The sequence below is a fragment of the Marmota marmota genome, unplaced genomic scaffold (genome assembly GCF_001458135.2).
Source record: "Marmota marmota marmota unplaced genomic scaffold, marMar, whole genome shotgun sequence".
Taxonomy (NCBI): domain Eukaryota; kingdom Metazoa; phylum Chordata; class Mammalia; order Rodentia; family Sciuridae; genus Marmota; species Marmota marmota.
This window is the reverse complement of record NW_025999913.1, coordinates 6,238,879-6,266,150: the sequence shown is the minus strand read 5'-3', so window position 1 is coordinate 6,266,150 and position 27,272 is coordinate 6,238,879. Positions and strand designations below refer to the sequence as shown.

General features: G+C 37.3%; 1 protein-coding gene across 1 annotated transcript in view; it reads left to right on the top strand.

Annotated features, from left to right (window-relative positions):
• The window catches only part of LOC125615554, a 209,703-nt gene extending 183,655 nt beyond the window's left edge, over positions 1 to 26,048 (top strand). Inside the window, exons 12-14 of the mRNA XM_048799711.1 lie at positions 12,621 to 12,827; positions 24,120 to 24,265; positions 25,320 to 26,048. Of these exons, the coding sequence (XP_048655668.1) occupies positions 12,621 to 12,827; positions 24,120 to 24,265; positions 25,320 to 25,371 (405 nt within the window). The 3' untranslated portion in view covers positions 25,372 to 26,048. The remainder of the gene's footprint in view (positions 1 to 12,620; positions 12,828 to 24,119; positions 24,266 to 25,319) is intronic.
• The last annotated feature ends 1,224 nt before the right edge of the window (positions 26,049 to 27,272 follow it).

The window sequence follows — 27,272 nt, the reverse complement described above, 5'->3', positions numbered from 1 at the left end:
GAAATGCCACCTCCCACCTGTTACAATGGTTACTGTCCGAGAATGAAGATGATAGTGTTGGGAAGGGTGGAGAGAATGGGGGATCCTGGTAGCCTGTTAGTGGGAATGTGAATTAGAGCAGCAGTTATGGAAAATAGTATGTTGGTTTCTTTAAAAAAAAATTGAAAATAGAACTGCCTTGTGACTGAGCAATCTCAGCTGTGGTTATATATCCAAAGGAAATAAAATTAGTGTGTCAGAGAAATATCTGCATTCCATGCTGATTACAGCATCATTTACAACAGCCAAGCTATAGAATCAACCTAAGTGTCCACCAACAGATGAATGGATAAGAATATATAGGACGGCTCTTTTCACCATTAATCTGTAGCGGACCACCTTGCCAAGCAGCAGGAAGAACAAAGAGATCGAAAAAGAGACGCTTGGCTCCCAGAGGCTTGGCTGCTCAGAGCCTCGGGTGCTTTGCTCCCATCTGCTTCCTCTTTCACTCCACTCCGGGCAGAGAAGCTGAGTGTGTAATCAGCAGTGGATTGTAAGTACCCGAGGCAAAGAAAGCTCAGTGCGCCCCGCCTTTTTTTTCTTTTTTTTTTTTTTTTGAATATTTTTTATACAGGGAGAGTTTGTGGATTGGGATTGTTGGCGGGGCTGTGGTTTCTGTGCCGAAAATCCACTCCGCGGGAGCCGCCATTTGCTTTCTGCTTGCTGTCTTGATGGCTCCGTATACATTGTCCGGCAGCCGCACCTAGAGGTTGGAGCTGGGCTGCGTGCCGAGCCCTCTCCTCCGAAGGCTGGACTGCAGCCTGGAGCGCCTCGGTGGCCTGTTCGCCACTGCACCTTCGGGCAGAGCCTGCTCTGGGGTCGTTCTGCACCCCCCTGCCAGGGGACCCATGCTCCGGAGGAGGGGGACGGAGAGCCGCGGCGGCAGCCGCTTGGGCCCCAGGGGCCGGGCACCGGGCGGCTGAAGAGCTGCGGAGGCCAGGGCGGCTCTGATACGGGTGCACACGAGCGCAGCGCCCGTGAGCACGGCCCAGAGACGGAGGCGACGGCGGCAGGGTTTCATTCTTAGAAATCTGGACTGGAAACAGAAGCAGCAGTTTGTATAATCCCAAGAACTTGCTTATGCCAGGAAGCTGTAAGGGCAACATGAATATTACTGAGGAGATCTAACATGGTGGCAGGCGCAGAGAGATCAAGTCTCTGACATCTTCAACTGCGCGGGCATAGGGAGCTGTAAACTGTCTAAATGCTGTTTGCTCAGGNTGTCATCAGTCTTCTTGAGTCAAGAATCTTTACCCTCTTTGATGGTCTGAATGTGAATGTTTATGTTTCCCCAAATAGATAACTTGAATCCTGTCTCCCAGTATGATGGTATTTTCAGGAGGGTCCCAGGAAGTTTAGATTAGGTCCTGAGGGAGGGTCCCTCTTGATGGCATAGGTAACTTCATAAGAAAAGGGAGAGAAAAAGATATCTTCACATGCGCCAATCTGGGGGCACATGGATACACAGTGAGAAGGCAGCTGTCTGCAAGTCAGGAGGAGAGCCTTCAACATACTCTGAATCTGGTGGCAACCTGATGTTGTAATCTCTTCCTTCAGAATTATAAAAAACTCTGCTGTTTAAGCCACTCAGACAATAGTGTTTTATGATAGCAGCTCAAGTGCTCTCCATACAGAATACTTCTTTCATAGGTAGCATTCTCAGTAGGACTGATTGACATTAAAGAACAGATTTAAAAGAAACACATTCTATGTTAATAGAATTTCAGTCATATTTTTCTATGATATATGAAATAATATTTTTTATGAAAACCATGTTTCTTCTTAAATTGCACATTGAGCTGGCAAGCTAAAGAAGCTTCTGAATCCTAGTGACTAAAATAAACAAAATTCAGATTTTTCTATGAAAGTAGAAGAATTAAGGGTAGGAAAATTTAGAGAAGATATTATGTATTAATAACTGCATTTTGTTTATAGAATATGCATTTGGGTTTTCTAAAATGTGAATTTCCTCTATTTTTAACATTTGATTAATAATTTGCTTTTATAATTATAAATCATTCAAAAAAAAAAAGAATATATAGGACGTATGTACAGTGAAAATCCTGGAACAAGCACCAACATAGATAAACTTGAGGGCTATTTATGGTGGGTGAAATAAGAAGTCAGGCACAGAAAAATAAATACTATATAATATCATTTATATGAAACTAAAAAAGTTGAGCTTATAGAAATAGAAGAGGGGGTTGCCAGGGGCTGGAAGAGGGGTTAGAAAAAAGGCAGATATTAGTCAAAGACTACAGAGTTTCCCTTGAGCTAGATGAATAAGGTCTCAGGCTCTATTGTACAGTATGGGAACTATAATTAATAATTAGAATGCATACTTAAAAATTGCTGAGAGTAGATCTTAAATATCTTACACAGACATAAAATAACTATGTGAAGTGATAGATATATCAATTAGCTGGATTTCAATAATAATTTTTTTCTCTCTATGTATATACACACACATGTATATAAACCTCATGTTATATACAATAAATATATAATTTTAATTGGTCAATTATGGAAATAAACCTGGAAATAAAACCTGGAAATAAACACGCAAAATTAAAAATCAGAAACAAGAAAATAAAAAGAAGACCCAAAAGAGTAGATTCTATCTGATTTTATATATCTGAAGCATACTGATAGGCAAGATATCGCTGATGCTAGAAATTCTGGATAGTTGTAGTTCAGGCAAGGCTGTGAATGGCCAGGGTGCTTGGTGAGTGTTGAATGGGTTTAGCATAAGGAAGATTTGGAAAAGCTAGAGATGCTCTGTTTTTTAATGATACTAATCTTGTTGGTATTTATAATATTCACTTTCAAAGAATGTTTTAGAAAGAAACACACACACAAATTGACTGTTAGATACCTTAGAAATAATCTAATTCAAGTTCTTCATTTGATTGATGGTGAAATAGAGCCCCAGCATTTATTAGTGAGTGAGGCAGCACATAATGTAGATATTCTGTCTTCAGGGTGTTATTCTTCCTGACGGAGCTCTTCCTGGGCTCTTCACAATCCAACCTGAACAATACAGAGCACAGATTTGTGATTAAAACAAAGATAACTCTTTTGTTCTATGGAAATGGGGATTTTAGGAATGTCTTTCTCTCACTTTACAATATTAAAACATATGTCTTTTGGAGAGAGGGTAGAGGCCATTTTAAAGCCCCAGAGTTCTGTGGTTGCAATGACATTTTACCTCTAACTCTCACTTTGGGTGAATTATGTGATCCAGACCAGCAAGTTTATGAAAACTAAGCGTGATCATGCATATATACCCAGACCGTTGCCTGGGCCTGTGTTTTGGAACTACCATATCGAATGCCACAAACTGGGTGACTTAAACAACAGAAGCTTACTGTCTCATGGTTCTGGAATCTAGATGTCCAAGATCCTGGTGTGGGAGGGGTTGAATCCTTCTGATGTTAAGAGGGAAAATCTGTTCCAGGACTCCTTGCTAGTTTCTGGTCATTTCCTGCAACCTTTGACCTTTCTTGGCTGGTGGATGCAGACTCTGATGTCCCCTGTCTCTCCCTTGCTTGCTGTGTATCTTTGACCTAGTTAATGCATTGCCCCTACAGCCGTGTACCTTCTGTTCCCTTTTCTTACGCAGCTCCTGCAATTACATGCATGAGTCACACCCTGCTTCACTGAAGTCAAATGTCTACTTCTCAGAGGGGCTTTCCCTGAGAAAGATAACAGCTTTCAAAATAGCCACAAAGTAGACCCTTTCCCTTTGCAGACTGCTACCTGCCTACTTTGTTTCATTTTTCTGCATAGCACTTATGGTATATTTAGTTATTTATTATCTTTCTCCCTTGGAATGCAAGCTGCAGGAGGTCAAGGACTTTGTCTGTTTGGTTTAATTCTTCATCTCCATTTTCCTCTGGCACAAAATGGGATTTTAATAAATACATTTTGAGTGGGTGGTTCAATGAATGAATTTGCTTTGAATAGAGTCTTTTATATAATGAGTTCTAAATAAGTATTATTTATAATTCTTATTCTTAATTAATCTTTCCCAAAATAGTCACTGCTGTGATCAATTTTTTGTATGCTATTTTTCTTCTCTTTTTATCCTGCTCTGGAAATGTCAGGCTCAAAGAAAGAACTACATGAAACGAAGTGTGAGTGCCAATGTTTATGTGTGAAAATAAAATGCGAAATCAAACAGTGACCCTCAATGTCTCGAAGATTGGAAATTTTCTGGAAATCTAGAATCATGGAAAATCACTAAACTGGAAGTTTGGATAAAAAGCGAACACAGAGTTCCCTTATTCTTTTTATTTTAATTTTAAAAATATCTTTAGAGTGTGACATTTTTCGCCCTTCCTCTTTTCTTTCCCTTCTTCTAAGTTCCAGCCCAGGGGAGTTATCAAACATGGGTCATATATTTTCATCACTTACAGCTATAATTTATCCCTCTGCAAAAGCCTCTATTTCCAGTCTTTCCTAGAACATTTACAATGTACTATTTTTAAATTATGGAGACTTATATTTTTGCCTTACTCCCTTTACCATGTTATAAGTTTCATAGAGGCCACGATGTATTTTGTCCTGTATTTCTTATGCATCTAGCTTACATGAATGATTCAAAGCTGATTTTGGATAATGAGAAAGAACTTCAGATTAAGTGTGAATAATAACACCGATTTCTTTTTATAGTTGCAAAGAACAACTGGGAACAGTCCCTGTTCCTTTAAGAGGAAGATATTAAGTGCACTCATTTTTGCCATTAACATCCCTATCGAGTCATTACATAAAGATGGACTTAGTTCAATTTTTCTTGTCCGGTCCCTGTTCTTATTGCAGGTAGAGATAAGGTTTTCATTTCCTTTGTTTGCAATTTATCATGCATAGAATCAAAATAATAGTTTCTTACTGGTAGGGCTGTTTAAAGAGGCCACCAATTCTCGTAGGATGCATTGCAATTCCTGGAGAAAGGGTTTTCTATGCGTGCAAAGGGGTGTTATTCTAGCCGAGTTGGGACATGGGCAATCTGCCCCGTGGGTGGTGTGGGTGGAGTGAGGTGATGAGGCAGGAACCAGCAAGCGCCACTGAATTAGGAAACAGTTAAAGTGGCCCTGTGGGATGCTGGTCGAGAGCTTGCTTCACTGTCACTTGCCACGAAGAATCGACTTAGCATTCTTAGAACCACTAACATAAAAGACTAGTGGAGACTCATAGATCAACTTTTAGGTGGTAAAGATGCATTAATTTCGGAATCTTCAAAAGTAGGCGGGAAAAAACCCAAACGAAACAAAAAGCTGAGGGCCTTGAATATTGAATCCGCTTAAATAATTTCATTTGCTTATTTATGACTTCAACTGACAAATACCTAGTCCTCTTCTGAGCCAGATTCCATTCCCTTTTCTCATGAAGCTTATGTTTGGGTGCAGAAGGACAGAGAACAAGTAAACAAGGAACTATATAGGATGGTGGTTGGTGACACTTATGGGTAAGGGTTATGACAAAATCAAAGCAGGGGGCTTAGCTGAGGGAGGAGCTAGTGCTTCCTTCAGTGGTCAGTGAAGCCCCCACTGCTAAGATGATTCGCAGAGAGTGTGGAAGGAGGGCGGTGAGCCAAGTAGGTGTCTGGGGAGGACTCACCAACGCCCATTGCACAACTCACGTAGGAGCCTCTGGTTCAGACTCGCTGCTGCCAATTCTCCCTTTTAGATTTTCAGCCAATTTATACCACTGCACTTGCTTCCTAAAACAAGATGAGATCGTAAAAATCATATGCGTATTTCATATAGTATTTGTTCATTTCAGTTGACTACAAAATATGTGGACAACTAAATTTGGGGGCATTGATTCAGAAACTAAGGTAAACCACTCACACACCTACTCATAGCAAACTGACCTCCCAATCAGTTGCTTCTCTTCTTCTGATGTTTTTCTACTGTTAGAGAAAAATCAAACCAAGGGACAGGAGAAGAACCAGATAATAGTCTCTAGTATAGACAGGAGGCTGTCCTTTGAGATGAAAAATTACCAGGTGGAGAGGAAGTATTTTCTTCTTTCATGTATTTGCACCAAAACAGAAGCAAAGGTGTCAGCTAAATAATATATGAACTTAATTTTTTTTTTTTTGACGTAGGGTCTCAATATTTTGCCCAGGCTGGTCCCAATTTTCTGGGCTTAAAGTGATCCCTCTGCCTCAGCCACCACTAAGAAGCAGGACTATAAATGTACATCAGCATGCCAGATTGAATAATATTTTTTTTTAAATCAAAGGTCACATAATCTTCATATTTGTAGATATCTGATGTTTTTTTCTAGCAATGACATAGTGACTCAACGGCTTTAAGGGCCTGGAGAAAACTTTAGCCAGGTCTAGATCGCCATTTATGTTCTATTAGCTGGAAAGGAAAATGCTGTGGTCAAATTTATTGACTTTTGATTATTGCATTTGCACAACTGGTTGTTTAAACTAAGTTAATTCAATTATTTTCCTTAATTCTTCCGGACCACAGGCTACAATATTTCATAGATGAATACTCTTCAAATATCTTTTTTTTTTCTCTTTTCTGGCACTCAGGGGAAGAAATGGAGTCTCCAGATTGGAAGATCTAAGTATATCGTACCGTTTTCTGGTCATGATTGATGTTTCACACTCTCTGACTTGAAACCTTCCCTCTAGGGAACTGCAGAGTATAGGAGTGGAAACTCGGCTGGCCACACAGTCTTGATTACTTTGCATTTAATCAATGTATTCGCACCTGTAGAATTTATCTCAGAGAGCCCTGGGTGGTTGTGTCCAAGAGTGGGTGGTGGTTTCATCCTTACCTTTCTTCTTCCTGTCCTCCCTCCCATATCCCTGACCCCCACCCCCCACTAATGTCAGAGTTGTGGTCTCATTGTCCCTCTTGCCATTCATTGCTCTCATGGGTAGCCAGTGCTTCACATGCACAGAGAAAAATGGCAGAAGGGGGTTGTTCTATTTCTGTGCTTTTTCCGAGACAGATGTATAATATGTTTGTATATGGGGGCTTTGCTACTGTTATTAACATTTGCATGCATAGCCACAGCAAAATGCTTGGGAAATACTACTATATATTATATATAAAGCAAAACTATTGGTTATCAGAATTAGAGATGTTCAATACAAAACATGCCATATAATATGGGTTCAAACACATACGCATATATGTTAACTTTTCTTGAATTGCATAATTTCTGTCTAAATGAAGCACGGGTGATTTTGTTTAGAAATATGGTTTCCTGGAAATGCATCACAGTTTATTACTTTTCTCTAAATCGGTTCAAATTTGCTTAAATGCTCATTCTATACGCCTAATGGTTATGTTAAAGAAAGAAACATCAAGGAATAATCATTTCACGCACCTACTTTATTTGTAGCTAACCTTCTATAGATTTTTTTCTCTCTTTTATTCCAAAGTAACATACACAATGAAGATGGATGCAATATTTCTGATAGACTGCATGGAAATCTAATTATCAAGCTGACAACTGAAAATATTAAATACGTGTGTGCGTCTGGAATGTTGGATTTGATCCATGGTTTTATTGCTTCATTCAAGGTTGTGGGTTGGATGTAAAATGAGCCAGATCTGTGTTTGAATCCCAGATTAGAAACTCTGTTGGATCCAGGAAGAGCATTCATTTTCACCTTTTGGAAAAACAGCTCCTCTTAGCCCCCCTGCATTCTGTCAACAGGAGTTAGTATTTTTGATTGGGCTCAATTTTTGAATTCTTGACATTTTGTTTATACTGGAAAAACACGATTTTGTGGAACACAGACACAACCTTAATCACACTTGCATGTTCATTTAATTCTCAAAGAAGTGCTGTGGTTTGAATTGATCCCTAGAAATTCCCTTTGCTGGAGACTTAATCTGAAGTGACTGATAAAAGGTTATTAGGTCAGAAGGGCACTGCCTTCATGATGGATGAATGTTCTTATCATTATTGCAGCAGTAGATTGTAGTAAGTTCTGCCCTCTATTTTTACCTTGTGGGGCTAGAAATTGAACCCAGGTCCTTTCACATGCTTGGTAGGCAGGCGCTCTACCAACTGACCCAGCCTCAGTCCAGTTCTGCTTCTGTTATTCTTGCTCCCTTTTGCACCTTTTACCTTCTGCCACAGGATGACCTAGTACAAAGGCCCTCCCTCTCCAAATACAGGAGCATTGCTCTTGGTCTTCCCAGTCTCCAAAACTGTGAGCCAAATAACTTTCAGTTCACTATACATTTTCTAGTCTCAGGCATTCTGTTATAGCAGCAGCAAACAGACTAAGGGAGGAAGGCATTGTTTTTAAAACAAAATAAACCATTTATGGGTAAGATATCTGTTTTACTGAGACCTAGTTTTTACAAAAAAAAATGGTTCACTCCTAAAGAAATGGTAAAATAAAAATCACCATCATCAGGGCACAACTTATTTAGAAATTTAGCCTCAAATTCACTGGAGACCAACTGGATCATCCAGTCTGACCTAATTTCTTGACCCTGGTTCCCTCTTGCTTTCTTGTCATACTGGAAAACTGAGTATAAATTCAAGTAGAAAAAAAAAAAAAGAAAAGAAATCCACCCAGGAGCTGTTAAACATGTATCTATGCAGTAAATCTATGTACCACTGTGTAATTATAATAACATAAACAACACCACTATAAGGACATTCACATCAGACCTAATTTCAGACTGAACTATTATAATGCAATTAACAGGCTCATAGTCCTGTTTTAATTAAGCTCTGTTGTGAAATATGCAGCATTTGAACCTGTTTCGGCCTGCTCTGTCTGCCATTGAATCACCATCCTCAACTTGTTTTTCTGCCCAACAATGAATTTCATTTAAGAATTACTGTTCAAAGGGACTGGCATTTTGTGAATTCCTTTAAGTTTCTGTGCCTCCAGATTGAGGCCAACTTTAGCTCTTCCGATGTGTCCTATATGTGTGTAGTCTCTTGATTCGGTTGTCTCAATAGATTTATTAACTCACGCTGGGCTCTCCTAGAAACGAAGAGATATATTTGATTGGTTGAGTGCAAGAAATTTCAGATGACAGGAGAGAGACTTGTGGGGCTAACTTCAGATTATGTAGGACACAGTAGCTGTCTCCAACACAGCCCTTTGCAGAAATACCAAGGGATCTCCAATTTTCCATGGCTATTATTTAGTTTGCCAAATAGTTTAACCATTACTCACTAGAGAATGGAAAACAAAAGCACTTACAGAAAATGCAGTTTATAGAAAAATCATATCCTTCTTTTCTTCTTTTTATCCCTCACCTACCCTGGGCAAGAATGTCTAAGGCTGGCTGGGATTTGCCTTAACAGATCTTTCCCGTCCTCTATTTGGATTGTCTTCATGACCTTAAATAATATTAAGTGAGCACTATTACATGGGAATGCTTGGCTTGGTGATCAAATGTCACAGGTCAGCATGCTGAGCCGCTTATTCCTCGGTGGCTAGTTTTCAGGACACAGATTTAAAAGTGGAGAGAACAGAGTTGCAGAGAATCGTGCTCAACATCACAGATGGCTCAGAAGTAAGCCACATGACCTAAGAAAACAAGGACAGTGATTTCTTCATCCCTCCCCACCTCCGTTTCCACCCTCTGATCAGGTGCCCTTGAGATTTGGTCCCTGTTATAAAACATCCATGTTCTTCTCCTTCTTTTTCCTTTTCCTTTTTACCTTGTCCTACTTTCTTAACCCCAGGGAGGATTTGAAGAAGGTTTTAAAGCTAAGCATCCCCAATTGCTTGAGGCTGTGTTTGGTGGTAAGTCAGAACGGGAAGCAAGTTACCCGTAGGGTAGGGTGTTTTCATGGCCACAGTGAAAGCCCTCAGAACAACAGCAGGTAACTGAAAAGGTTCTTTCTCCCTGTGTGAACATCTGGCTCAGCTCCTTCAACCACTTCTACGGAGGTTTCATGAGTTACTCACCCCCTCTCCTGTGGCTCTCTCTCTTCCTTTCCAGAAGGAGGCATGTTCTCAAACAGCAGTGGAACCTTAACTCGTGGGCACACCTTACCGCTAGGTGTTCTGAGTGTCCTGATTATCTTAAGCACTGACTACTAGAAATTCTGGAAAGGACCACGGATGCTTTAGCACTAGACCTTCATGGCTTAAAATGTCTTTCCTAGTTAACCTTCACAGAACCTTGGGAACACCCATAAGAAGTTAGTAGAATTGAATGTCCTCAGTACTTGGACTGTCGCCTCTATTTCAGCCAAGTTTTCACCCGGACCCAATAAGCTTCTATGTTGTCATTTTTACTTGACACATTATAATTCTACATCTTTACGGGGTACAGTGTGATGTTTTGATACATGCATACAATGTGTCATACTCAAATTAAGGTAGTTAGCATGTCTGTCACCTCCTTTACCGTTCATTTCTTTGTGGTGAGAACATTCAAAATCCTCCCTTTAGCTATTTTGAGATATTTAAGGCGATATTGTTGACCATAGTCACTCTACAATGCAATAGAGCACTAGAACTTGATCCTCCTGTCTGACCATGGCTTTGTACCTATTGATCAGTCTCTCCCTATCATTTCCTCCACAGCTTCTGGTAACTACTCGCTACTTTTCTGAGATCAGCTTTTTAGATCCCGGGTATGAGTGGGACGATGCTGTATCTGTCTTTCTGTGGCTGGATTATTTCACTTAACATAACATCCTCTAGATTCATCCAAGTTGCTGTGAATGACAGAATCTTATCCTTTTTATGGGTCGTTAGTCGGCTTTTTCTCTTCTGTGATCAAAATATCCGATAAGAACAATTCAGAGAAGGAAAAGTTTATTTTGAGATTATGGTTTCCAAGATTCAGTCCAAGGTCAACCAGCTCCAGGGTGAGGCTCAAGGTGAGGCAGGACATCATGGCAGATGGGCGTGGAGGAAAGAACGGCTCAGCTCACGGGGCGGGAAATAGAGAGAAAGAAAGATGGGCTATTCCAAAGAGGCACCCTTCCAGGACACACATCTACCTCCTCCAGCCACATGCCACATGCACACAGTTAGTGTACAGCTCTCATGATCTTATCATCCCACCTCTCAATGTTTCTGCATTAACACAGGAGCTTTGGGGGGGGGCACCTCATATCCAAACCATAACACGACCAGATAGTATTCGATTATATACATGTACCCCATTTTCTTTGTTCATTCATCCATTGATGGACACTTACATTAATTCCTTATCTTTCTTTTTTCCTTGAGACCCAATTCAAACCTCACTTTGGCAAGTTTGCTTCTGCACATTTGTCACTATCAAACTGACCTAAAGTTAAATGTGGGTCAATGTCTTACTGGGAATTCCTGCTACATTGTTAGTCTCTGGACCTGTTTATATTGTCTCAAAATCATATCTGTCAAAGGATTCTCTGTTTTTAATCATATGAGATGTCCTTCTTTTATGTTCTTCAAATTCTTTCAGGACATTCTCAACTTCTTTTTCTGTCCGTCCAGATTTTAATCAGGCCTTTGAATTTCCAAAAGAAAAGTCACTAACTGGAATCTTCAGAGCTTATTGTTAATAATAGACTTGACTTGAATTTAATAGTGATTAGCCATAATTTTCTTTTATGTTATTAAATCCATATTTCTGATGATTTAAAGTATTTGTAAGCCATATTAAGGGGAGTTAACTTTGAAATAAACACACATTTGACATGGACTTTCTGGAATAATAGATAAATGCTTTCTGTTGTAGAAAGAGCCAATGAGGAAAGAATTCCTTCAAAGCTTTTCTCTATTTCTGAAACTAGGGGTACCTGTGAATATGGTAATGGAAAATTTTAGAAAGCTTCTATATAACTCAGAAATTACAGAAAAGATGACCAAAGTATCTGAAGACCAGAAGTTTGTCAGCCAGGAACAAATTTTAGAGGGGTATAGTCTAATCTCCATCCCCAATATTTTAAACATGTAATAGGAAAGTGTCTTTCAACTCATTCATAATTCAATTAACATTACTGAAGGCCCCACAGGGTACTTCATATTAGACAATGAAATCGTTACCTGAGAAAACCTACTGGAGAATAAAGTCCAATAAGTACGAAAGTCAGAATTGCCACAAAGCAAAACTAGTAAATACATACAGCATACAAAAGTCCTGGCTGTGCACCTCAGTACAATGGATCTCTAATGCATCCTGTGCCCTGTCTTAGTGATGTCAGAAACTTAGAATCCAGCACAGTACAAGTAAGTTAAAAAGAGCAAAGAGTTCTTTTGGATGAGAAATCACAAACACCCATTCATAAAACCACCCGTAAGCATTTTTGTTAATCAACACTGTCATTGTTACAGCCTGCTTGATCTTCCTACTTTGGGTTAATATGGGAGCCAATTACAGCTTCATCTGTGTAGAATTAACTTTATGGAGCACACACCGGGGATTTGTCTATCTTCACTATTTAGATATATGCCATAAAAATATGCATGGAATTGAGTGCAAGTACTGCAGATGGCAGAGACTTTCAGATTTATTGTAAAATCATTTAAAATCGGTTATGCTCTTGCCAGAAGTTAATTAATTTTTTTTTCTGTTTCTTTCTGGGGCTGGGGGACTGGGGTGGGGGGGGGCTTTGGTTCTCACTAGGTGGCAGTGTATGATTACATCTGGAAAAGCCATGGCATCAAGTCCAGTGTCTCCAGCTGTGACCTCCAACATCAGAATGAAATCTCTGGGTCTGCACTTGGTCCAGAAGAGGTTACTTCTCATGTGTCTATATACAGTGTTTATCCCAGTGGGTTCCAAGAGCTGTACCGCCATTTTCTCAGGCTCCCCGGTGGTGCCATTGTTGAGGTATGTGTATTTGAAAATATTTTGCTGTAAATGCTGTGTGTATTGTAGTGCATGGATATATAGATAAGTATAGGCATAATATGAGTGTGATTTCAAAGGTTCCAATGTTACTTTGCAGACATATTATAACTAATGTTTCTAATGCGGTAGGGGGCTTGAGGATGTGTTTCAGTTTTTGCCTAAGTACACAAAGATAATACATTGGGGGGGGGAAGTTTCTGTTTGAAACTTCAGAATTCTGCCTGTGATAACTTCTACTCAGGTTACATTAGTAAACATCACAGGTTGATAAGAAAGAGAGTTCTGTGTTGTGAACACGGGCATGCCTCGGGAAGTGCACACTCCTTTGCTTAAATGAGCTCACACAAAGTGAATGAAGTGGTGGCATCTTATCCTCCTTCCCCCCCACCCCGAAAAATCTTTCAAGCTATAGAAACATACATAGTCTATAAATATTTAAAAATATTTTAAAAGGAGCATTATCTCAGAGTCAAGTTTCCTCCTAAGAAAGTCCATCAGCAGACGGGCTGATTTTGAGTTTCAAAAGAAATTTCATATGACAACATATTCTGAGTATCTAAATTTACAGCCTATTGAAATCTGAAGCTCTGTCCCATTCTTTTAAGTGCTGTTCAATCATGAAGTCTGAGGAAGTGTTATAATTTGGTGGAAATGAACAATACAGGAGAAAAAAAAAACTGAAGATACACAGCACATTTGGTTCTCTGATCTCTGTGGCATGCAAATTACTAAAAAGTGACATAATACTAGTTAACTGGCATTGGAAGGATATTTCTGTTCCCACCGCCATCCCTTTGAACTTTAGCCTTTTGTGTTGTTTGTTGTTGTTGTGAAGTCAATGGAAGTGTGTCCTCATAAAAATCCCTTTCAACATAACCTTGAGGACATTTCAAATTGTTCAGAGTCCAGTCTTGCAGACAGGGGACTTCTCCTTTCTACTATACCAGTGTTCAACAGTATTTGAACACTTAAATCATCATATAGGCATTTTAAAAGGCACAGGTGAGCCAGAAAAGATTCCCCTGAGCTCGTCCTCCTCGCACTCCTACCAAGGTACACTATAAGAAAGAACTGCACATATCACAACACAGCAATAGGTAAGCAGGTGAAGATTGTATCGAATGTCATTCTTTGGGAGTTTGGCTGCTATTGGCACTTCTGCACAGGATTCTTAGACTTCTGAAACATTTGCTTTCGAAACCTTTTTGCAGAACAAACTGCTGGGATGAACCTTTTTTACAAAATTTGCAAAATGCGCTTAAATATGTGTGCACTGAAATAACACAAAAAGCAGAGACTCCAGCATTGTCTTTCTGCTACAAATCATCCTTCAGTTCCTGCAGTCCCGGAGCCCCAGCAGAGAGCCCAGGTGGAAGGTATCCTGGTGTCAAGAGCACAGTGACCACCAGGGCCCTTTGATTCATTCTTTCATTTGCCCCATAACCTTGGCTTAGTCATTTCTCACTACTCTGCCTATTTCCTTATCTGTAAAACTGGGTTATGAATACTTATACTACCTGGCTCACAGGGATTTGGGACAGATTAATGAGATAACATTTGCAAGTACTTTTAGCTCTTTTTTTTTTAAAGGTGCAATAAAGATCACAAAATATTATAGATCACAAACAATTAGATTCACTCTACTTCTAAACATCTTTTCAAGTGCTCATAATGATATTATGCCAAAAATATACTAGCTTCACTTTTGGAAGAATTCAGAGGTGGGACTACAGGCTTATCGACATACTTGATTCTTTTATTACCTTTGATTTCCACAGTGTTGTCTATTATAACAGTAAGTGGTGGACCTGGGCGTTGGTAGGATCCTGTGACCAGCTGAAATTCCAGCAAATACTAAACCCGCTTTCTCCCTTTTCCAAATTTCAGCAGATGAATGCGGTCTAGCCCATTCTTGGGTATGCAGTTTATAGCTACCCGTTTATTTCTTCATGCTTGACTCTATCTGCCTCTTGTTCTATGAAATCTTTAAAATTGTTCTGAACTGAATTATCCCCTTGCCCCTTCTCTCCACTTATAGAGAGTACTAGATTTTATTCTTTAGCCTTTCTACACTTGTTTCCAGTATTAAATTGTGTCCTGTAGAGGACAGGAACCATAAAGCAAGACCTGTCCTAGAGAAAATTGAGGATTACACAGTTCATTTGCAGGCACCTGTATGGCTATTCACCCACCTTCCTTCCTATCCCTCCTGACCCCTAACAGACACTGCCAGGTCTATTATTGGCCTTTTGAGCTATAAAACCTGAATTGGAAGGGATTCTGGCATTTTTTTTTTTTTGAGATCTCAGTGAAAAGAAGTCCACATATAATCTTTCCCTATATATATGCATTGGAAAGAAATTTCAAATATCAGCATATAGGTAGATTTATATTTTCTGGATGAAAGAAAAAAATCCCTTAAAGTTTTAAAAATAATGGCTTATGAGCTGTCACCTTCTCGCTTTAAAGTTAACGTCAATCCTTGAATTCTTTTTCTTTATCTTTGTATTAAATACAGACTCGATGCTCAAGAAAATTTATCCAAATTGTACTGGATTTTTTTATTCCAAATTATGCTACATGATTGGTAATTAGGCACCATGAGATTCTTACCATCTCACAATACTCACACCGTATTACGTGAAAGAACCTGAATTTAGGATATAACTTAGACCCGATTAGAGATATAATAAGATCCATGCCACATTTTGGTCAGATATTCTGGTGTGGGAAGAAACAAGCAACTGTGTCTGGGTCTAATTTATTTACAAATCAGATATAGCAAGAAATAAGCAACAAAACTTCATTCCTAGAACCTAAACCCTATTCTCAAAGATTTTATGGTGGTTTTTACACATGGTATCCAGTAATTTAAGTTCGTTTTGCATGAACACAGCTCTAACTTACAACTCAAAGCAATTTCTAAGCCTCTCCCATTTCTGGTATGAAATATAGGTCAAATATTAACCTTTTTGCTTTTTTCTTCTCCACAAGATCCTAACTTTTTGAATTGGAAGCAAATATATAAGTTTTTATTTGCATGGAAAGCTACACTTCTGGAAAAGAATTAATTCTGCTCAAAAGATATCATATGTCATGAGTCTGCAATGAAAGTTCGATTGCAAAGAGAATTCCCCATAGATACGCATTCATAATCTTTTGTATGCCCCACCTTATGACCTAAAGCAACACAGCTCTTATGGTCTTCCACATATTTTGCTTTTAAAGAAAAATTCCCTCTCTTGCTTGTCAGAGCTGGTCATTTGTTCAAGTGCAGGGAGCCCTTCTCCTGATTCTCTACTAAGTCAGTCCCTCTGGGTGCCATGGATTCCATGGAGTCTACACAGAGGAACTGTGTGGTCTCTTTGTTGCATGGCTAAGGTTATCCTGCAGTGTTCACTAAGGACAAAGTTACTGTAAAGTTTTTAGAGCTACAAAACCTAGAAACCCAGGCAAGACTGGTGCACTTTCATCAAGTTACAAATAAGCTTCCGGATCCCAGGGTATCAGTCGCAATTAAGAAAGTCCTTGGAGCATTAGTTGGGGTGGAATGGGAAAACAGGCTTTTTTTTTTTTTGTCATTAGAGGCAGTGTCGCCTGGTGGTCTGAGCAGGGAACTGGGAGCCAGGAACTCAGCGATCTAAGGAGGCTCTGTGAAGCCCTTGTGCGCGGCTTTAGGCAAGCAGTGAGGTCTCAGGAGGCCAACCTCACCTACTTTGAAGCTCCCATCTGAAGAGCTCCTTACCCAGGGCCAGGGGAGGCACAGCAGGAGGCCTGATTCCTTGTCTGCAAAATTAGAATATTAATACTTGCCTCAATAACAGATTAACCAATTAGTGATTAAGTGTTCTGCCTGATGGAAAGCAGCAGGAGAAGAGAGGAGACAAGGAAAAACTGAGACACGATTTTATTATTAGATGGGTCTGACTCCACTCTGGGTTTTTATCTGCTGCACAGGGAATCCAGGGCCTTCAAGGTGCCAAGAGCAGGTGTGCAGAGACTGGCCCTCAGATTTTATTCCCCTCAGTGTGAAGACAGACGATGGAGCTGAACATCCCTCAGGTCCACAGGAAGCTTTCAGTAAATGGGGAGGAGACACACTTTGTCCTTGAATCAATGAATTAATTGCAGGACAAAACTTTAAACAAATAATTGAGAGATTTTTCTGCCTTAGCTAGTCTGTTTTAATTTGTTATTTAGCCTATTTGGAAATTTTCATATCCATATTCTACAAAAAACAAACAATTTGCAGTGTGGTGCGTGTGTGTGTGTGTGTGTGTGTGTGTGAGAGAGAGAGAGAGAGAGAGAGAGAGAGAAATGCATAATAATGTGGAAGATGAATCAATAAGAAAATATGGAACCGTGGAGCCTATAAACCACATTCATTAAATTAATACAAATTATTGATAATATCATACTTTTTCAGAGATAAAACTACCCCATCATTTTTTTCCCCTTTTGTTGAAAGTCTGGCACATGAGAGGAAAGCCATTCTCATTTCCTATTGTGCATAGACTTAGACTGCTCTGACGATAACATGAAAATTAATTCACTTAAACAAAATGGAAGACAGTCACAGTTTCATCGTCCAGACTTTTAAGACATTTGACATTGTGTGCCCAACACCTGCGTAAGAAGTAGTATATCCTTTGGGCACATTGTGCTTCATAAGACAAAATTAAAAATAAACATTAAAAGGAAATAGTAATACCAATGCTAATGGCTTTGCATAAAATAATGCTCAAAAGACATTCATATCTCTTACTTCTGGATTCCAAATTCAAACTTAATAGTTGCCACTTCTGTTGATTGTTTAAAAATAAGATCCTGGTACTATTTTGCCCTTTCCTTTCACTAAGAATAATTGTCTATTTAAACTAAGCTGTAGAGGATATAATTTTGTTATATCTAAAACTCAGACCTTATTATGAGCAAATATTTTTTTTAAAGAAGAATGCAAGAGCTAAGTGAAATTCAATTATCAAACTAAAATTAGAATATAATGTCAGGACATTTTCATGACATACAACAATGGAAAGACTTTCGTAAAAAATTTTATGTATTTACATTTGCATATAAACTAAATTTACATGATTTTAAATCAGTGTTTCTTAGGATTAAAAATAATTATAGGATACATATGTAAAATGAACTGATGCTAAGTAACTATGTTTTCTTATTTTCACATTTTTTATTGTTTTTTTATTATCATTAAATAATTGTTGCATATAATTGTGGAATAATGTGTTCCACAATTTCCAAAAATTGTTCTTTTTAGTCATATATATAAAGTTAGTAAATATGTAAAATATAGGAACTTAGCTCTTCTTAAAAATAAAATGACAAAATTATTAATCCCATATGTGTGTGTCAAAATAGGTGGTTTTATTTGTCCAAAATAATTAGGTTAGTACAACTTGCTATGAAAGGGTTAGCTTCCCACAAAAACTAAGCAAGAAGTCTCTTGCCTCTGGCTTTGTTTATCATTGTTTATATATTATTGGTAAGCTGAAGAGGAAAAATTGCAGTTTTGTTTTTTTAAACCTAACACACTGTAAATTTTAAATGATATAATAGACTTAAGAAATATTTTTAATTCTGTTATTAAATTCAGTTATTAAAATTACTTCAATTATAATGTATAAAATATTAACTTTGAGGGATTAAGTTAATTTTATTATAGCTATGTGTGGTTTCCTTAAGAAAAGCGTGAAGAACTATTTTGATTGCTTTTACTATATGTTGACATGTGATTGTTAGCAACATTTTAAAGATTCTAGGGTCCTTCCTAAAATAACTACTGTTGTCCAATCTTATGCATTTTCTCTAGATTCACTTGTACTTATATTTGGTGGTAAACAATCATTAGTAATTACTGATTTAAATGGACTCATGTTGTTAATTTATACATATAAGAAAACTCTCAGCTATATATTTTTGAAACACTCTTACCTGTAAAATGATTTTCATAATTTTTGACTTATCTGGAATCTCCAAATAACTGTAACTTATGAAAGCTGTACACAAGAATTATTCTACTATTATATGCAAGACTATCACAAAAAGTAAGTGTGATATATTGGATAAAAAACTTTATTGAAATTCTAAGTCATAGGAATTGTTTTAAAAGGTGTATTAAATACAAAGAAGAATTCAGAAAATAAACCGTGACATAAAAATGAAAATACATGGTTAAATATTTAACATACACATTATAGAAGTGAAGAATTAAATGTTTATTGCACAATTGGTAAAGATTGACTGCTTTATCTAAAACAAAAATAAGTTCATTTCTAATTTTATATATTTTTCATCTTATTGAATTGGACTTTGGAAATAATATCTTATGAGGAGATCTAAATATGAAAGAGTTATTTTCATCCTTATTTTTAATTATTAATCTTAATTTACTATAATATTTTGAAATTTTTAAGGTTTTGCGTTAAAAGAAGTTTAAAACCCTTGCATTCCAAAGTCAATGTTTAAGATAAGTATTTTCAGAATATTTATTTTTTATTCTACTTCATCTGAGAAGACTGCCTAAGACTGATTTCTTAAAAGATAAAAAAAAAATTTAAAAATCCACTCATGAAAAGTGAAATCAGACAAATAACCCTACACATTATTATATCTTCTCATACCTGTGGACAGAAATATTATAAAATTATTTTGGCATATTTTGTAATTTTGTCAATATGACTCTAAGAACTATCTACAAGGATATTGATCACATCTCTTTAAGAATCCATGGATTGTATTAGTTTCTATATCTTTACTTACTGGGACAAATTCTTTCACAATTACATGAAACAATTATTTAATGATAATATAAAACAATGTAAAAAAGAAGAAAACACAGTTACATAGCATCAGTTCATTTTACACATGTAGACTATAAATTATTTTTAATCTCATATGAAACTGATACAAAATCATGTAAGTTATTTTATGTCTGAACTCACATAGTGTATGCTCAATGACACTTAAAAGAAATGAAATAGTAACAGTAGCTTATTTTCTGAAGTGATCTTGACACTAATGCTAAATTACAACTTGGAAACATCTAGCATTTTTACCTTTATGAGAAAAGGCTTTTTACATATTTAACATAATTCCAGGGAAAATAAACTGGAATTATGTATCAAGATATGTACACTGTAACCAAGGGGCATTTATTTTCCCCCGTAGAATACTTAGAATGATTTTATTGCCATTTTGTGTCATTTTCTAAAGGATATAAAATACAGCCAGTAAACAAACTAGACTTTAGATTTAAGGTGACAGCTGCTCCTTCAGAAGCAATATTCAGATATTTAATCTTAAGAACATTGAATATTTTACGACCAAGTAAAGTATACTTTTGCAAAAATGAAAGAACTCTGTGCTTTGGCTTCTGATTTTCACAGCTGCGCTGATCGACACAGCCAAGGATACAAACTCCCATCAGCTCTAAATCCCAGAGAATAAATCCAAATGTTGGATTTTTGCTCATTTAACCATTTGAGAAAAAAATCAACATAAGTGCTCTCCTTTTTCAAAATGCAAAACATTCTTTCTCTAAAATGATGCTGATTCAACCTATAACATATAGAGTGCTGTAGTGTTTCTAGTTCTTTTTGAAATCTACAGTTTAACCTGATTTCAGTGGACTCTGCTCCTCGTTGAGCTACTATGCTTCAAGTATAGCATCTGAATTCCATCGAGAACATCTTCTTTATTTCAAAACCAAAATGAACTTTACCTACATATATTGCTATCTGTTCACTCAGTGAACAAATGTTCAGAATGCCAAAGTCCTGTGTGGAGTGGAAAATGAACTCAACATTTGCTTCCAGAATTTTTCCAGTTTCATTCCTCCTTTTCCTCCTAATTCCTTTATCTATCTTCATAATGGCTTCTCACTGAAGTTTTATCACTATTGTTTATTTTTGGTAGCCAATTTGACCCATCTCACCAGCCTGATTGTAAATAATATCAACTTCAGGGTTTTTTTTTTCCCCCAATGAGACACTTGAGGATAGATCTAACCTTATTAGCAAGCTATTAACCACCTCTTTCTTAAGACCTTCTCTAGCGAGAAGAGTTAAATCCAGATACTTTACTTTTCAAGAGGGCTGGCCTGGGCACAAACACAGGCAGAATGAGCTCACACGCTGTGTTGCCTGAACTGTCATAGTGTCACCAATGGACACTGGCTCTGTGCAGCCTGAGAGACACTTGCCTGCCTTTGCAGACATTGTTGTCTCATGCACTGCTTGGTAGGACCTGACAGTGTGCCAGAAGTAGCTTTTCTCCAAAAAAAAGTTGATGCTGATAGATTTTCCCCATTTTTGTTGTTCTTGTTACTTTCGCGGAGGGCTAGAATTTAGAGTACTTTCCTCTGCCCAGATAGTGCATATCTTAATGGTAGATTCTGACTGTGGAATAACTAGGGCAAAGAATATGGGACTGTGAAAGTATAGACGGTGTGTGGTGTGTTATGTTTTAAATGTGTGTGTGTGTGTCTTAATTTGTTGTCAGATATCTGAACAAATATGTAATCACAGCTGGAGTGAATAAAGAAGTTACCGGCACTTTGAGAGTCTTTTGAGTCACAGCCACACAAACGACATTTTCTCTAGCTTAATTGGATAATGTGTTTGAAATATCAAATGGTGTGAGTATCATAGTTCACTGTCCTTTTTCTGCCTTTAAACATGCTACAATACCGGGTTGGCTTTTTCTCTTTTTTTAAAAGCATGGCACGTTGAAGCACGAGTTTGTCATACATTTTAGGTTTTTTCATAATATTTGTTTTCTAACATTTTTTCCATTAATTAATGTGATCTGTAAAATAAAATAATAAATATGACCATAATAATCTGCTTACTTTTCCAGCATACATAACTTGAAATAAATAACTATTCAGATTAATGAGAAATTAAAAATATTCTAGGATCTCTTTAGCAGCATTTTGCTGTAATTGGAAAGAGAACTGTCCTGCACAGAGCTAAAGTGAGAAGAGAAAGCAAAGAAGTTTCGTTAGCAATTGCAATTGAGGTTAGTTAAATGTTTGTTCACGCTTTCGTAAATCTGTCAGGCCAAAATATATTTATTAATTGGATGTGTATCACGTGTGCATCCATATCATTTTATATAAGTGCATATTTGATACATTATGGCGTCAGCCATGACCAGGATAGCAGCAATAGTTGAAATTGCAGAAGGAAGTTAGAAGAACCAGAGTAACCAGAAGACTCCATGCTGCTGGCCCATGACCCTGATACTCTGCATCTGGGTAGACAAATGCTTCCAGATGATTAGTCCAGATGACAATAGTGAAATTCCTCAAACTCCCAGCAACAAAACCACCCCTGCCCCCACTGTTCTTCTTCTCCAAGCACTCTGGACTCTTTAAGGAATTTGTGTTAAAAAAGAGGTACTAGTAAGTAAGGAGACATCCCCACAATTCATTTCCTAAAAGATAAAGTGGGGATTGAGGTGTTTTTTTTTTTTTTTTTTTTTTTTTTTTTTTTTATTCATTCTGAATCTCAGCCACAACAGCAAAGAAAGATTGTAAATGAAAAGGAACTTAGGAAAAAGTGAACCTTGTCATTTTGGAATGCATAATTCTAGTGAAGACTGAGTGCCATCCAATTTGATATCTGTAATATACATGGACCTAAATGGAAAGGTATTTCAAGAGGCAGAGCTCGAAATGGGAAGAGCTCTAGAATTTTAACTCTGGCATGCATTTTTAGACAACCTGGATAAGAATGTAGAGAGTGCATTTTAGTAAGTTTCTTGGGCACAGAATGCTTCCTAACAAGATTTTAAAATGATCATGCACAAAGATTTTTAAAAGAGTTTAGATTTTAAAAGATCATGCATCAAGATGAAGAAAGAAAGGTATATACTGAAGAGGAAATGCAAGAGATGCTCAGAAAGAATGACGGGGAAGCAAGTGAAGGCAAAGGATGTCCTCGCAGGTGCCAGTGGGAGAAGTTTACTCTGAGAAGGCTGCTGAAGAGATTCCATAGAGCAGGAAAAATCATGGAGTCCAGGGGTATCTATTTTCTCAATACTACCTAGTTGTCTTTTTCTAGCACCTGATCCATTTCTGTTCATTTATTAACTCAAATAAATAGGAATCATCATAGCTCTTCTGATGGGTGGTAGCATTCAGGATGTCAATGGATGTTTTCAAATCTCTCTTTTCATATGTGCTGCCTTTGTTCTTGGGAATGTTTTCTTCATACTATGGCATTATTTTAGGCTTTTGTCACTCCTGATGCTCATTACCTTGGAAGGAAGGAGTTTTTTCTTTTCTAGTATTCTAACCAGAACCCTTTCTCGATTTGCCCACCCTGGGCAGAGGTTTCATGACTGGGTAGCTATAGGACTTATAGGCTCCTGAGGAGATGGAGAAGTCATTCTAGAAGGAGAAAATGGTTTCTGTAACCAGAGCTTATCTGATAAGCAGATGTCTTCTTTGCTATCCAGAGAAAGACATTCAACTTGCCCATTAGTATGCAGACGTGGCTCCCTGCCTTTCTCATCTGGATGACTTTCAGTTCAAGAGTTCATAAGTTGTGGGGGAAAACCAGCCCTTAGCAGAATGCTTGGCAATGTTAGATACCTTCAAGATGTAGGAGAGACTTATGAAGTCAGTGAAATTGGTGATTATTATAAATAGTCCAGAAGAAAACCCAAACTGTGTGTGATGAGTGGAACAGCATGTTGGCATGGCTGTGAGCTGTAGTCAAGGGCAATTAGTCTTCTGTATACAGAAACTTCCCTAGGGACAGTGAGTTCCTATTAAAAGGAATGCTAGACTGCGTGTTCCCTGACTGTTTTTGTTTTCCATGCATTTCATCAAACAAGATTTATTCAAAGCATAAAAGAATCCCAGTCTTATTTTTGATTTTGGTGTTTTGGGTTTTAGTAGAATTAGAAAAATTTGCCTTTTGAACATATTTTAATTGCCTCTTATGACTCTATGTTCTGTATTATTATATTGCATATTTTATATAAAATAATTTTACATTTGTAATAAGGTTGTTGTAAAATTATTGTCAAGGTCAGAAATGAAACTGAACCATAAAGTCATAATCATACAAAACTGAGGAATTAGGATAATAATATGACATCTCACGGGATTTCCAGGTTTGATTTTTCTTCCAGGGGTTAAAATAGGAAAAAAAGTAACCACTTCTGGTCATTCCACCTAAAAACTTTCTTCAAAACATGGTAAGTTAATATTTTGCTTATTTTAATCCCCATTTTTTAAAGGTGTTAGGTGATATCAGTGCCTTGAAGTTTGTCCACAGAGAAGTGATCATAGCTATTCAGGAGCACATAACTGAAATGGACACCGTGCTGAGAGAATCGTTCAATACTAAAGAAGAGGAATGGAAAGGAACCATTAATATAAAAAGGTATTTTTTCTGCTAATTACACATTCATTTAGTCAGGGGTGGTGGCACTTAGCCATAATCCCAACAGTTTGGGAGGCTGAGATGAAATGATTAAATTCAAAGCCAGCCTCAGCAACTTATTGAGGCCCTAAGCAATTTAGAGAGACACTGTCTCTAAATAAAAAAATTTTTAAAAAAGGCTGAGGATGTGGCTCAGTAGTTAAGCACCCCTGGGTTAATACCTGGTACCAAAAAAAAAATAAAAATAAAAATAAGAATTTCATTGCTATGTGAGTGCATCTACTAAGAAGGAGCCACTTAATGCCACATCCCTGTGGTTTGTCTTACTTTTCATGGTGCACATGTCATGGTGGGAACCAAGTGGGACATCCTTTATGACCCTATTGCCTTGTAAGATGGAGTCAACCAGAAGTCAATAACAGGTATTAGGAAGAACAGATAGGAGTCATGCCCATCACAATCAGGTTCTCAGAGAGAATGGAAACCTCTTTCATCTTGCTTACCTCCAAAGGAGCTACTGGACCACTCGGAAATTTAAAGAGGGATGGGATCATTTCTAACACTCTTGGGAGCAGTTTTCTTTCATATGGAGGGAATGAGGGGAGTGATTAGAAGATGACAAACTCAAGTCTAAATAAATTCCCCTATCCTTTTGTGCTTCTGGAAAATGTCACACTTTTTTTTTCCCTAAAAGAAACTTTAGGGAAAAAAAAGTGAAAAAATTAAATAACAACAATGAATAAACCAAATCACTTAGTGGGTTAGTTTGCAAAGCATATATTTTGTACTCTAGGATGACAGCAACCAAGGCCTAACTTGGTGGCTCAGATTTGGGCTTTCTGCATGCATTTCAATTCTTCCTAAAGAGATCAAAGTAGACCTCCACTTTTCATTCCTTATAATACTCCCCTTTTCGCTTTACTCCCTTGCTTTCTTCTCTTTCATTTGAAGGCTCATAGTGGGACTTATTAACGCAAATGGACAATGAAGTATCAGAAGGTTGACGGATCATAAAAAGCCCTGTATCATTAAGAATCCTCTGTCTGCTTTATAGAGCAACATTTGCAGTGCCTATCGAGGCCCTTGGACCTTCCCTACATCTGTGAGGAAGTCGGAGAGCAACTACCTTTTTAGCCACATCCTTAAACAGAAGCCATGTTTATTAGAGGGCTCAAAATTGATACCAATCATTAGAAACATGGGAACACATCCAATCCTGGTGGCTTTTTCAATCCGCATCTTAAATCATGGTCTAACTATTACGATATCGATGGTCTAACATAAGAAGTTTGCATCAAGGATTACATCTGTTTCTCTTTGTGTTGGCAGAAATTATCATGTGTATATACCGTCTGTATTTTTTATCCTATATAGCTATTATGGAAAGCCAACCAACTTACATTAATATGTCTGTCAACAGATCTCAACTTCACAGAAATGAATAAACTTTATAGACACATTTTAATAGTTGACATTATTGCTCCTGCTCACTAAAACATCAATAGACGTACTTGCCGATTTTATAAGTCTTCACTTCTATTTATAGTACGCTCAGTAATATTTAAGCCCTATGAGGGCAAGGGGAATTTTCTGCTTTATTCACTATTACCTGCCCAGCTTCTAATACAGTTCTCTGAACTAGTAAATTCTCAGTACATTTTATTGGATGAAAGAATTAAACAGACATGTCAAATTTCACTTAATTTTATATCTAATAAACTACATGAGAGTGAATTGAATGAACAAAAAAGAGATCAACAGTCAATAAGTTGTTTTTTTTTTTTCCTTTCCATGTTTCCTTCAGGAAATTGGTGGCCCCAGTGGAAGAATGAGTTTAATTAGGAAGACCAATATCTTCTGTCTCCAAAGGATGCCTAGGAACGCACTGTTTTCTAACCTATGTCGCCTTATTCTTCTTCTAAGTTGTCTTCATGCATTATTGCAATGCCTGAGTTTTTCAGTATTTTAAAATACACATCTGTGGAGTGTTTTCTTACCATTGTTGCTTCGTGTTTGTTTTTTCCTCCATTGAACTCATTTTGCTGAATATTAAGTGCTAGGTAATAAGTTCAACATTTGAGTTTGTCTAAAGCTTTTATAAAATTATATATTTATATAGGTGTGGGGTGAGTAAGGATAGATACTTTTTTCTTAAGTTCTCTCTCATTGTAAAGGACCTTTCTGATGTTTATAGGCTCAATACTATATCCCAGTCCAACACAGAAATAAGATATTGGCACTGTCTACATTCTCAAGTAAATCCTACATTTGTATTAGCACTGAAATAACCTATCCAATTTTGACTTTTGGGGGTGTATGTATGTGCGGTCAGTTTCTTAAGAAAAATAAAGAAAAAAATGGAAGTCTTTATTCTTATGATTGATTCCTCTCATTTTCTGTGCCCCTTTATGAACTGCAAATAATAATTCCATGGACAAAGAGAAATGAGAGTAATATCTATAAGCAGATACTCAGCAAGAATGGAGTTCCATTGTGACAGGTGCCAGTGTAATGTCCCATTAGGAAGAAGTACACATATTTGTAGTCAGTGCAAAATATTATTTCATAATCTAAGACAGGTTTCTAGTGGACCGTATTGGATACCTGTGAATTCAGTCACCTGGTTTTTATTTCGAACATTGAGGATAATTTATAATGATAATTATTATTTTTCAAGAACCTATTAGTAAAACAGCATTAATGAACTCAAGCATATGTTTTTCAGTGATTTCATTAGTAACTTCATGTTCAGTATTATGTTTAGTTACTCATGGACACACCACTCACGATGCTATTTTTGTCATAGAAAAGATAGCACACAATACTAAATGTGATTATAATTGAAAACTGTAAATCCTTTTAATAGATTATATTTGTGAGTACCTACTGTGCTCTTATTTCCTGGATAGAATATTCATTTGGAATTTGGTTCCACGGAGGAATACAAATATAAATAAGAAGGAGTTAAACACTTAAATGTGTGCTGTAAATTTCAAAGTGGAATCTA